The sequence below is a fragment of the Peromyscus californicus genome, unplaced genomic scaffold (genome assembly GCF_007827085.1).
Source record: "Peromyscus californicus insignis strain IS unplaced genomic scaffold, ASM782708v3 Scaffold_6__1_contigs__length_162567912, whole genome shotgun sequence".
Lineage (NCBI taxonomy): Eukaryota > Metazoa > Chordata > Mammalia > Rodentia > Cricetidae > Peromyscus > Peromyscus californicus.
This window is the reverse complement of record NW_026294584.1, coordinates 101,857,463-101,870,520: the sequence shown is the minus strand read 5'-3', so window position 1 is coordinate 101,870,520 and position 13,058 is coordinate 101,857,463. Positions and strand designations below refer to the sequence as shown.

The 13,058-nt window shown below is 46.1% G+C and overlaps 1 protein-coding gene across 1 annotated transcript in view; it reads left to right on the top strand.

Annotated features, from left to right (window-relative positions):
• The first annotated feature begins 7,735 nt into the window (after positions 1-7,735).
• Gfpt1 (glutamine--fructose-6-phosphate transaminase 1) overlaps positions 7,736-13,058 on the top strand; it is a 63,222-nt gene continuing 57,899 nt past the window's right edge. The window contains exon 1 of the mRNA XM_052719950.1: positions 7,736-7,903. Coding sequence (XP_052575910.1) covers positions 7,897-7,903 — 7 coding nt within the window. The 5' untranslated portion in view covers positions 7,736-7,896. The remainder of the gene's footprint in view (positions 7,904-13,058) is intronic.

Below are 13,058 nucleotides of genomic sequence, written 5' to 3'. Positions count from 1 at the left end.
AGGCTGCCTGCTATCCGCAGAGAAAGTCATCTCCCCTGCTTTGTTAGAGGTGTCCTAGGCTGAGACTGCAGGAGCCACCACGTGGGGCACATCTTTACATTTTGTGGCCCATCAGCAAGGTCTGCCTACATGTTTCTTCCCCAGACATCTTGCCTCCAATTTTCCAATCCTGTTTCTTCCAAGACCATGGCCATCTAGCCAAATCATCGGCTGTAGGCCATGAAAGCCCCCAAGTTTTGCTCCCTGGGAGAATTCTCTCCCCACTGTTCTTCAGGGGGGCACATCAGGAAGGCTCTGTCTTGGTGGGTGTGTCTATTATGGGGTGGTGTTTGCTTGTCAGGAAGAACCATGTGCAAGCCAGTCTTCTCTTCCTCAGTTGTTCCCAGTCTACTCCCTTCATGGGCTATTGAGGCTGAGCAAGAGAAGGCAGAGCAGTCCTAACGGGGACCACACAGGTGTATAGTCTACTTTATGTGACTTGTGCCTTTGGGGCTGCTTGTGTGATTTCATGCGGCAATGGAGGGCTGCCACACATGCCAAGCAATACGGCTCAGTGGGTCAGGTAACACCTGGTGCATGTGGGGAAAGGGCTGCGTGATTAGTAACTGTGAGTGAGCCCAGCAGTAGATTAAAAGATGTTTCTCAAGAGGAGAGTTATGGGCTGGAGACTCAGCAGCTAAGAGCACTGGCTACTCTTCCAGAGAATCTGGTTTCGGTTCCCAGAATCCACATGGTAGCTCACAACCATCTGTATAGTTCTAACTTCTGGGAAACCAATTCTACCTGCAAGCCTCCACAGGTGCTGCACTCAGATGGTGCACAGACATACATGCAGGCAAAAGACCCGTGGTGGTGTGAATGTAATTGGCCGCCCCTAAATTCATAGAGAAAGGCACTATTAGGAGGTGTGGCCTTGTTGAAGTAGTTATAGCCTTGTTGGAGGAAGTGTGTCACTGTGGGGGCGGGCTTTGAGGTCTCTTTTGCACAAGCTTCCCTCAGTGTGACTTTCAGTCAGCTTCTTGTTGCCTTCTGATCAAGATGTAGCCTGCACCGTGTCTGCCTGCATGCCTGCCTTCATGCTTCCTGCCATGATGCTAATGGACTGAACCTCTGAAACTACAAGCTACCATCTCAGTTAAACGTCTTCCTTTGTAGGAGTTGCTGTGGTCATAGTATCTTTTCACAGCAATAGAAACCCTAACTAAGACAACACCTATACATATAAAATAGAAATAAATACATCTTATAATATATATTTTGTTCTTCTAAGGTTGGGAATATGGTTCACTGGTTGTGGTGATGTGAATGAGAATGGCCCCCATAGGCTCATATGTTTGAATGGTTGGTCTCCAGTTGGTAGAACTGTTTGAGAAGGATTAGGAGGTGTGGCATTGTTGGAGGAGGTGTGTCACTGGAGGTGGGCTTTGAAGTTTCAAAAGCCCACACCAGGTCATCTTGCTTTTTCTCTCTACTTCCTGCCTGCGGATCAGGATGCAAACTCTCAGCTACTGGTCCAGTGCTGTGCCATGCCTGCCTACCTACCACCACACTCTCCACCATGATGACGGTGAAGTAACCTCTGAAACTGTAAGCAAGCCCCGAGTCAAATGCTTTCCTTTAAAAGTTACCGTGGTCATGATGTTTCATCATAGCAAGAGAACAATAACTAAGACAGAAGTAAAAGAAAAATAAAATTTAAAAAAGGCTTTATTCCTCTATGGCTGGGGATATGGTTCACTGGTAAATCTTTTTTTCTTCATAGTTCAGTTTTTTTCCTTTTTGGAGAGAGGGTCTTTTATATAACCCAAGCAACATGGTGCCTCTAACTCACCATTTAGTTGAGGATAGCCTAAGTCGATCCTGCTTCTAGCTTCTGAGTGCTAGAATTACAAGCTTGTACCACAACATCCACTGTATGTCATCCTGGGAATCTAACCCAGGGTTAGGGGCACGCTAGCCAAGTGCTCTACCGATCAATCTACATCTGCAGCCTAGAGTCTGAACGCCAAAGCCCAAGTCAGCATCCTACTCTAGAAATCTTTTATTTGTGTCTGCTGCTCCTCAGCAGGACCTCCTGGGGCTGTGTCAGCTGCTGGCAGTCCCCACAGTGTATGTGAGAGTTGTGCTCACGGTGGTCAAGACCTTTGCCACGTTTCTACTTTTACACTGCTTCCTCGATGAGGGCATTGATCTTCTCTTCTGTGATGGTTACCTCATTGTCATGAAAGATGAGGGTAGAGGCAAGGGGTCCTGGAGAGGAGGCCATGGTAAGGCCAAGGCAGGACTGATTCTGCCAGGCATAACTAAGTGCCATATGAAGTGAGGACCTCACCTGTCACTGCTTTAGTTTTCTCAACAGGACAAAGCTACCAGATGGCAGTTGGGGGAAATTTTTTGTTTTCCTTTTTAATGATTTTTTTTTAATGCAGATGTAAAGACCTAAATGTGGTAGTGTATACCTATAATCCCAGCACTAGGGTGATGGAAGTAGAAAGGTCTCAAGTTCCAGGCTAGCCTGGGCTATGTAGGGAGACACTGTCTCAAAAAGAAAACGACACAAAAAGTGCCGGGGACCAGCCTCAGCAGTTTTGGGGGTCCGAAGGATGGGATACCTGGAAGGCGCAGTAACGACTCAGAGACAATGTTTGTGCAAGTTGACAGGTTACTTCTGGCTTCTGCAGTTGTTAAGTAGCTTCTCTGCTTCGTTAGCTTTTGCTTTTGCCCTGGTGACCTCAGCCTTTTAGTATCATGAGCAAGGGGAAACAGAAAGAAAAGGGGAAATCACCCAATACAAAATGTTCTCATGATTCCAAAGGTTATTCTTAGAAAATCACCAATATATTCTTCATCATCTTTTACTAAACATAGGAACTATCCCAGACTTAACACCAAAGCAAGCATAATTTATTTTTATTATTAATGATTATACAATCTTCTGAGCACTTGACCAAGAAGCTAGCAATATTTCATTTCGAAAAAAGGTAAAAGTAAGAACAGTGGTCAGTGTACCAGACAGTCATTTCCTTCTCATACAGCCTACTCCGACCTCAAGACCCCTGTAGCCGCCTAAGTTCCTCCTCAGCCCTCTGTAAACACCAAGCCCCGTGACTGGTGGGCTACAATGACCTCAGACAAGAAATCTGTCCCTGCAAGTCAGCAGCTTCTGTTCTTCTTATCCCAACAATTCCAAGGAAGGCCTGATCCAATTTCCAGAGCTTCCATGAAAGGAAGCTCCCCTTTTCTGGCAGCTCTTTTTAATCTAGGAACCAATAAAACTTGCAGCAATCACTCCAACCATTGCCACATTGTCTCCACACTCCTTCAGGAGGAATCAAAATATCTGGATTAAAGTTGCCATCTCCCTTTCTTGGTGGAGGCCACTATTTTCCTCTTATTCTAGGTTCCCACTCTTTTAGTTTGTCATCCCATCTATATGTTACTCCATCCATAGTCTTCAGCCAATACCCCTTAGGGTCTCAAGTTTTACACAGTGTCCTTGGAATATCCTCAGAAACTGAATTATTCATCATGGCCAATTTGAATCCAGTGTGCTGATATACATCATACCATGTGCTATGTTGACCACACATTAGGTACAGTTTATCCAAGCCTGAAAAGTTTCCCCAGGCTGCAGGTTCTTTCCCATGACCTGCATAACTCCCTTGACCCCAGCCTGGGTGATCACCTTTGTATAATTTCCTGTGAAATTTACTTCACTCCTTTACTGTATCACAGAAATCACCATTGATATAGGAACACAGAACATGAAGATCAGATAGAAGAAAAAGATTAGCATTACAAGAAATAATTATATGGAGGAGAGCATGACATGTGCATGCCATAAAGCATGACCTCGGGACATGTAGGCATTTTTGCCTTGGCCCGCTAGAGGCATGCTAAGCAGAAGATCCGGAGGGGAACACAAGGAGGGTTGATGGTCCACAATCTCGGATCCCTCACCTCCAATCTCTGCTGGTAGCACGTCAGGCATTTTATATGCCGTCCCTGGCAAAAAAAAAAAAAAAAAAAAAAAAAAAAAAGCAAAATTTTTGAAGCTCGAGATGGTTTGAGACTGTTTTTTTGTAATCTCAGAGAACTTCTTTGGGCTCAGGATAGCTGGATTACAAGGTGCTGGAAGTGTTTAGCAGGGGATGAACACTGACAAGGCTGCTGGAGGACTGGGGTCTGGAGACCTGTGTGCTGTTTCTGTGCGGGGGGGGGGGGGGGGGGGGGGGGTTAACTTTGTGGGGCAAGTACCCTGCCTGGAGCAGGGAGACGTGATTGGGTCTGTATTTAAAGGGCTGTTCTGGTGAGAAGGTCTGCAGATTAAGATGGGTAGTAGTGGAGCCCAAGGGGCCCAGTCCAGGGGTCTTTCTTCAGCTGACTGGTGGTGGTATGGTGTGGTGTGGTGTGGTGTGTGTGTGTGTGTGTGTGTGTGTGTGTGTGTGTGTGTGTATAGGTAATGGTGGAACCTAGGAGAGGGTACTGTGAAACCCTGGAGCTGGAGTTACAGGCATTGTGAGTCACCTCACTTGGGTGCTGGGAGCTGAACTCTGGTCCTTTGGAAGGACAGTAAGCACTCCAAATCTCTGAGTTATCTCTCCAGCCTGGTGTGTTTTGAGACAGGGGCTCAGGCTCGCCTGGAGCTTTCTTTACTGTCAGGGATGACCATAAACTCTGACACTTTACCTCAGCCTGAGTTCTAGTCTTAGTGTTTTCCTTCTCACAGGCCTCAGGCAGAGTTTGTTTTCCTTTGCTGTTTGCCACCATCTGTTCTACCCACTGGGTAAAACTTTTCTACATCATTTCCTGAAATCTCAAACATATGTACCCTATCACCTGGTTTTCATTCTACACACTAATACTTTTAGTGCTCTTTATTGGAATTTGGATAAGGGGTAGCAAAAATCACAGATGAGGAAGGTTAAAAATCTGAGAGCTATTTACATGATAGTTCATCTGAAACATTATTTTTATATTTGTGTGTGTGTGTGTGTGTGTGCACAGGTGTGTGCCAAAGCACTAGGAAGGAAGACTGGGGATTAAGCTTGGGGAGTCGGTTCTCTTTCCACCATGTGGATCCTGGGGACGGAACTCAGGTCATCAGGCTGGGTAGCACGTGCCTTTACCCACTAAGCTACCTCATGGACCCCCGTTCTTTAGACTGTGACCTGGAGCTCTGGTGACCTCCAGGCTTTCAGACTGCACTGTAGGGCCACAGCATGGCACCACCAGCTCTAAGGGGCCTGAGCATGTTGACAGGGAAGTAGACTCCCATGAAGAGAGGACGAATGCACTGTGCTGGCTAGTCCTAAGTCAGCTTCAAATGTTACCTGAATGGAGGGAACCTCAATGGAGGAAAAGCCTCCATAAGATCCAGCTGTGAGGCATTTTTTAAATTAATGGATTAATGGGGAGGGCCCAGCCCATTGTGGGCGGGGCCACCCCTGGGCTGGTGGTTCTGGGTTTTGTAAGAAAGCAGGCTGAGCAAGCCAGTAGGAGCAAACCAGTAAGTAGCACCCCTCCATGGCCTCTACATCAGATCCTGCCTCCAGGATCCTGCCCTGTTTGAGTTCCTGTCTTGACTTCCTTCAGTGATGGACTGTGATGTGAGAATGTAAGCCAAATAAATTCTTTCTTCCCCAACTTGCTTCTTGGTCATGGAGTTTCATTGCATCAATAGAAGCCCTAAGACAAAGACCCTCCCTCCTTTCTCCCATCCCCTTCCTTCCTTCAATTTGTTCGGTGCTGTTTGGTTAGGAGAAAAAATCCTTTCCATGGTCTCAGATGTTCAAATTAGACTCAGATGGCCTCTTTCCTTCACACATCGTTTATTTTCTCTTCTAGGCTTTATTTTTACAGGCCCAGAGAAGGCAGGGCTCTACACAGAGGAGGGGCAGTGTCTCAGCTGGCACATGGTTACAAAGCGTTCTTTGTCGTGGTGGTTTAGTGAGCTTGTTCAAGGCTGGGCTGGAGAACATTGACCTTTAAAGTTTCCTTTCAGCTGGTGCCGAGTACCTACCAAGATAGCAGTAGAATGGAGCTGGATAGGAGATGGAGCCAGTAGCAGGCAGAAACGCCGGGCAGTAGTTGAAACACTTAGCTAGTACTGTTGCCATTTTCTTTGTGGCATCAACAGGTTTACTGTTGGCATCAACAGGTTTACTAAAGCATTTGAACCACACCTGGACTCTCCAGCAGTATCATCCTAGTCGTCTCCCAGCTGGTCTTTAGGGTATGGTGTCTATCTGGGGTCCATTTCTAAAAAATGCACTGCCCATTAACAGTCCACTGTGTTAACTGCCAAGATCATCTAGGGACATGTTTAATGGCTTGGAATAATGAAGCATTTTTAGGTGAGAAATACCTTGACTACATTTTCTAGCCTCTGTTTGAGGTAGGTGATGAAATACTGAAAAGCCTTTCCTTCCTTGCACTTATAACCAGCTGGCGGTCAATTCTGTGCCTCTGGCTTTTATCACTCATTCAAAAACATTCTTTAACATTTATTTATTCAGTTTTGGGGTAGAGCTGGTCACATGGATGTGTGTGTGTGTGTGTGTGTGTGTGTGCGCGCGCGCGCGCCAGTGAGAAGACACCTTTGTAGGGCCCAGGGATGGGACTCAGGCTTGCGAGTGTGTTTATGCCCTGAGCCATCTTTCCAGCCACCAGAACAGTTTTGATTCGCCACCTCTTGCTAGGGTCTATACTAGGCAGGTGTTGGTTGTACGAAAACCCACTACATCATAAGGGAACTTAGAACTTAGTGGGGAGCGAGAAAAAAGCTGTTAACACAGAAGCCTATTGTTTCAGGCAGATCAAAGGATGAGAAGTTAAAGCCTTCTGGGGAAGACAAAAAGCTTTAAAAGTGGCAGCGATGTGGGACTCTGCAGAGTATCCCAGATGTGCAGGTTTGAATGCTGGTGCGGTCAGAGGGCACACACGTCGGGTAGGAAGTGGGTACAGGCTGAGAGTACTCAACAGCGGTCAGCACACCAGCTTCTGCTGGCTCTATTCATTTCCTTTAGAGCTATCAACGGAGAGCTGATAGCCAGCTACATTTGCCCCGAAGGTACTATTTAAACCTTCCTGAAGCAAACGCCCGTCCGCTAACTTCTCAGGAACTCGTCTCCACTCTTGGCAATGGAGAGTTCATTTATGGCATGAGCGATCGCGGGTGCACCGTGTCCTCAGACTCCTTCCAGTCCTCTCAGGGGGGCAGTCGGACGCCGCCCACAGTTTTCTGAACCCAGGCGCAGTGCTGGGACCGCTGAGCCGTGGTACCCTACTCAAAGAACAGAAGGCGGCAAGGGGTGGGGCGCCGAGCACCTTGCCTACAGCTCAGGTCCTCACCGGAAAGGCAGCCCGAGGGCGGCCTGCAGGCTGGCGCACCTCTGTGCCACTAGCCCAGTTCCGGCCACCGTTCCTGCGGCACACAGAGGCGTCTGCCCCAGGCTCTCCCTTCCTCCCTCCGGCTGTCTTTTCTCTTCCTCGCGGGATGCAAGCTGTTCTGTAAACATTCCCTTTCTCCCACTCCGCCTCCGTGGCACGGCTCGCCCTCGGCGGGCGGCTCCAGGAACCCGAGCCGGATGCCGGACGAGCTCCTGCCACGTCTCCGCTACCCGTAGCTCCGCGCCTGCGCGCACAGGGCGGGGCGGGGCCTGCGCGTGAGCGGCGCGGACGCGGCCCAATGGGAGAGCCGCGGCGGCGCGCGTGGCCGGGGGGGGGCGGGGGGGGCGGGGCGGCAGTTAAGGGCCGAGCGGCGAGTCCGGCAGTCGTGTCCGAGCTGTCGCATCCCGGAGTCCGCCTCATCGCCGCCACCCCGGCCCGAGCTCGTCCTCGCTTCCGAAGCTCTCGCGCGCCCGACCGCTCGGCCCTCGCCCCGCGACCAGCACCATGTGCGGTAAGGGCCGCGATGGGGGCGTGTGGCGGCCGCGGGGCCCGCGCAGTGAAGGCAGGGGTGGAGTCAGCGAGCGGCCTTGGGGCGGGGGTCCTGAGGAGAGGGGTGGTCTGTGGGGAGGGCGTCCTGAGGAGAGCCAGGGTCCTGAGGAGAGCCGGGATCTGGTGTCTGGGGAAGAAGGGCGTCTGTGGGGCAGGGAGTCCAAGATGGGGATTCCTGGGTTGAGGGGGCGGCCGGAGTTAGGATGCTGGGGATGAGGGGCCCGCCGAGGAGATTGTGGGGTCCTGGTGAGTCAGAGGATGCCAAAGGGGCTGGCGAGGGGGTCGGTGTTCTGGAAGGGTGTCGGGGCGCTCCAGGGGCACCTTTGCGTAGAGCTCAGAGGCTAGATAAATGTCTACATTAGAGGAAGTGCGGGGCTGAAAGTGCGGACAGAGAAGTATGGAGGGATGTCCACAGAAGGGTCCACCAGGTGACTGAGGCAACCTGTGGGCATACTGTGTGGTCCTGGGGGTTAAACTCATAAAGTCAGCTTGCTAAGCGAGTGCTCTGTCCCCTAGCCACACCCCCAGCCTTTCTCACCCCCCCCCCCTTTTTTCTTTTTGTAACCGGGGTCCACTTGGTAGTCTAGGTTGGCCTGGAATTTAGTGTCCTGCCTCAGTCTCCCAAGTGCTGTGATTAAAAATGTGAATGACACCTTGCTGATAGCATTTCTTGAATTTATCTTGCATTTTAAAAAATACTTAATTCTAGTCACTTTATTTTAGGCCGGCCTAATAGAACTCAAGCTAAAACTCTGACAGTGATATTACACACTAACTTCCTGCCACTCTTAAGTCTCTCAAGAGGATCCGTTACTAAATCAATAACTTGATGAAGTGGGCTCAGAGCTGATCTTGTGGAAGAGACAAGGCGAGAGTCCTGGCCAGTGATCACACATCGTGCATGTGCACCTGTTTAACATATGTCTTTACTAGAACCATTAAAAAATTAAGTTAGATTCTATTTTTTTTTTTTTTTTTTTTGGTTTTTCGAGACAAGGCCTCTCTGTTTAGCCCTGGCAGTCCGGGAACTCACTCTGTAGACCAGGCTGGCCTTGAACTTGCATAGATCCGTGTGCCGCCACCACCACCACCACCACCACCACCACCACCACCACCACCACCACCACCACCACCACCACCACCACCACCACCACCACGCCACCACCCGGCTAAAGTTAGGCTCTTTTATTGCATGTTTTAAGATTATTATTTGAAGCCGGGCCAGCCTAGTCTACAGAGCGAGTTCCAGGACAGGCTACAAACCTACACAGAGAAACCCTGTCTCAAAAAACCAAAAAAGAAAAAAAAAATTATTTGAAAGTGTTACTGTGAGAATTGTGTGACATGACTGATAATACTCTAAAATGGGAATGAGCCCTTAATAGTCCATAAAAAGAGTTATATTCTTACCTTTCCTGTTAAAATTGACGACATTACTACCAGAAGAAAGAGCATTTTTAGAGATACTGTCTCATGTAGTTCCTCAGACTGGCTTTGATCATAGCTCTCCTTCACCCTCATGAGTGCTGAGATTTTAGGCATGAACCACCATACCATGCCTGACTCCCAAGAAAGAACACTTTTTAAAGAGAGATATTGTAGAAATTGAAGTGAAGCTGTTGAGGAACATTCGTCTTTCACTTGAAAGAACTGAATAAGAGGTGGATTGTACTCATTAGTGTGTTTTTTTTCCCCTGTGTTTAATTATTTCACCTTCTGAAAACGAAGATCAGGTTTACAGTTTAGATTCTAGAACATCAAAACAGAAACACCTATATTGAAATTATTGGAGTAGAGCTGACTTCATAATTAACTTTTACTATTAATAGATTGGTTTTGCAAAACATATAAATTAGTTTGTAGTTGTAAGTAGTGAATTTTCAAGCTAGTTAATTACTAGTGTGTTGTATTTGGTATTTAACTGTTTTCTTTCTTATCTTTTGAGACTGGATCTCATGTAGCCCTGGTTGGTTTTGAACTCACTATGTAACTGGGAATAACCTTGAACTCCTGATCACTCCAGGTGCTGGGATTAAAGGACTCTGCCACCACTCCCAGCTAATTAACTGTGTGCGAGTGATGAGTTGTGTACATAGTCAAGTACCTGACATTCTGGTTGCAGGTTATTTCCTCATCTTGTTCCAGGAAGAAGAGTGTAAAACAGAAAAAAGAAATCAGATCTAGTTCATGAAGGAAGCCTTTGAAGGAGGAGATTGTTATAGTGGCTACTAGTGTAGGTCAACCATTAAACTGAGTTTCACTGATTATGAAGAATAAATAATGCTAGCACACAATATTTGAAACATTCTAAGATCCTGCCTTTCAACTCATTTCCTTTAAGTTAAAATTTGAAAGTTAAAAAGAGGAGAGGTTATTTCTTCTTCTGTATTGGTTTGTTTCCTTCCTTCCCCAGGATTTGATGTATCTCGGGCTGAGAACTTATGTCTTAGTTAGGGTTTATTGCTGTGCAGAAACACCATGACCACGACAACTCTTATTACAGTTTCAGAGGTTTAGTCCATTCTGTCATCATGGTTGGACACATGGTGGCATGCAGGCCGACATGGTGCTGGAGAAGGAGCTGAGAGTTCTACATCTTGATCCATAGGCAACAGGAAGAGACTGTGAGCCAGTGGGCCTACCTTGGGCTTCTGAGACCTCCAAAGCCCACCCCTTAATGACACACCTCCTCCAATAAAGCCACTCCTAATCCAACAGGGCCACATCCCCTGATAGTGCCACTCTCTATGAGCCTGTGGGGGCCATTTTTATTCAAACCACCACAACTGATCTCCTACCTCAGCTTCTCAAGTATTGGGATTATAGGAATGTCTACCTCCCCTATCGTTTAATTTTTAAAAAATTTATTAGAATTATTTTAATTTTATAAAATTCATTATTAAAAAACTTGCAAATAAACATCACACACCAAAATTAACACTGCCCAAGTCTATACATCTCAATGAATTTCTGTACAGTTACAATAGCCATTCTTAAGCTATGAAGCTCCATATTAGATTTTACACTTTCACTATTGAATATATTTTTATTCATTTATCCACCGCTAAAACCGAAAAAAATCCATGACAGAATTAGAACTAGAAAAACAGTTATCTCAATGTCTTTTAATTGTTGAAATAAAATTTTTAGGCAGAGATATTGATGAAAAAGTGAGAATATTTACTAATTTCCTGCTACCTAATTTTTTCTGAAAGTTATTTTTTTCAGTATACAATACTGAAACGTTTTACAAAAATGTTAAAGTAAAAGAATAAGAACTAAGATTCCATGTTATGTGTTTTTCAATTCTATATTTTGATAAAGCTGTCAAAACATTTACTGTATGTTTGGGCCATCAATAAAAACATTTTGTAGTCAAGCAAATTTGGGAAGCAATATATTAACCCAGTAATACCTTATGTTAGTATTATTTATCTGTCTGTCTATCTATCCATTATTTTTGAGGCACTTACCTAGGCTAGTTTGCTTTCATATTGCTTTGATAAAACATGAATGAAAGCAGCTTGGAGAGGAAAGGGTTTATTACATCTTACAAGTTGGAGTCCCATTGAGAAAAGCTAGGACAGGAACTAAAGCAGAGATCGTGGAGAAACAGGAGCTGCTTCCTGGCTTGTTCTCCATGGCTTGTCCAGCTTGCTTTCTCATATGACACTGGACTACCTGTTTAGGAGTGGTACTGTACACAGTGGGTTTGACTCTTCCACATCAATCATTAGTTAAGAAAATGTCTCACAGGCATGTCCATAGACCAGTCTGATGGTGGCATTGAGGGTCTCTGCCCAGGTGATTTCAGTTTATGCCAAATTTACAAAAAATAACCAGCACACTGTCTTATACTACATATAGTCGAGGCTGCTGAATTGAAACTCAGTAATTCTATTTCCACCTGGCATTTCAGGTGTGAACCATCATGCCTGGTTCTATTTTTTTTAAACTTAGTGATTTCATTTTTTTATGTATTTATGTGTCTAAGTGTTTTGCTTGCATATATGTGTGTGTGCCATGTGTGTGCAGTATCCCCAACGAGGCCAGAAGATGGCATTGAATCCCCAGGAAATAGAGTTAGAGACAGTTGTGAGCTGCCATGTAGGTGCTGGGCACCAAACCCTGGTCTAAGAACAGCAAGTGATCTCTCAACCTCCGAGCCTTCTCAGCTCCTGGCTGCATTTTTGTTTTTGTTTCTCATGTTTCTGGAGACAAATCCAAGGCCTCTCACAAAGCACTCTACTACTCAGCAGTTATATCCCAGTGCCATGTCCCTGCCTCCCCTCTTCATTTGTTTGTTGGTTTATTTAGACAGGTTCTGGTGTAGTCCAGGCTGGAACTTAACTATATAGCCAAAGATGACCTTGAACTTCTGATTATCTTGCCTCTACCTCCCCAGGGGCTGAGATTTTAGGGATGTGCTGCCATGTCTCATACAGGGTACTGGGAATCAACTCGGGGCTTCTTGCATGCTTGGCAGTCACTCTGCCAAACTGCTAGACTCCCAGCTCCCCAGCCCTTTTTTAATTTTGGGAGAACCCCAGCCCTCTCTTAACCATTGAGCCATCTCTCTAGCCTCTCTTGGTCCTTTGAAATACTATGCCCATTATATTTATATTAATTTTGGTTTTGCTGAGTGTGTATCATCAGATCATTTAAACTACTCCTACTTTTCATGGGTTTTGCTGAATATTAAATAAATAGGAGTTGTATCTTTCCGATCTGATGCTTTATATGAATGATATTTTATAGTGACATTTTCTACCCAAAAGCAGTAAGGGGGCTTTCAATTTGAAAGTATCCTGAATGGAATATTTTTAAAAACTGTTTTTGTAGTTAAACTGTCCAATGGCTTTGCAGGTAATTGAGGGATGCTGAAACTGGCTGCTAGGGTGACTCATAAAGCCAATACTGTTTAACCTCCTTAGAAATCATACTGCATATACAGAAGCTGTGGGGGGAATTAACTAATTGCTTAATGCACATTTCCTGGGAAAGGGAGAGGATAATCAGTGGTAAGGCTAATAGAAATGAGCAATAGAAGATGGGAAGGGTTTGCAATGCTTGTTTGTGATGTCTGCTCCTGGAGACCCAAAATTAGTAAGAATAAA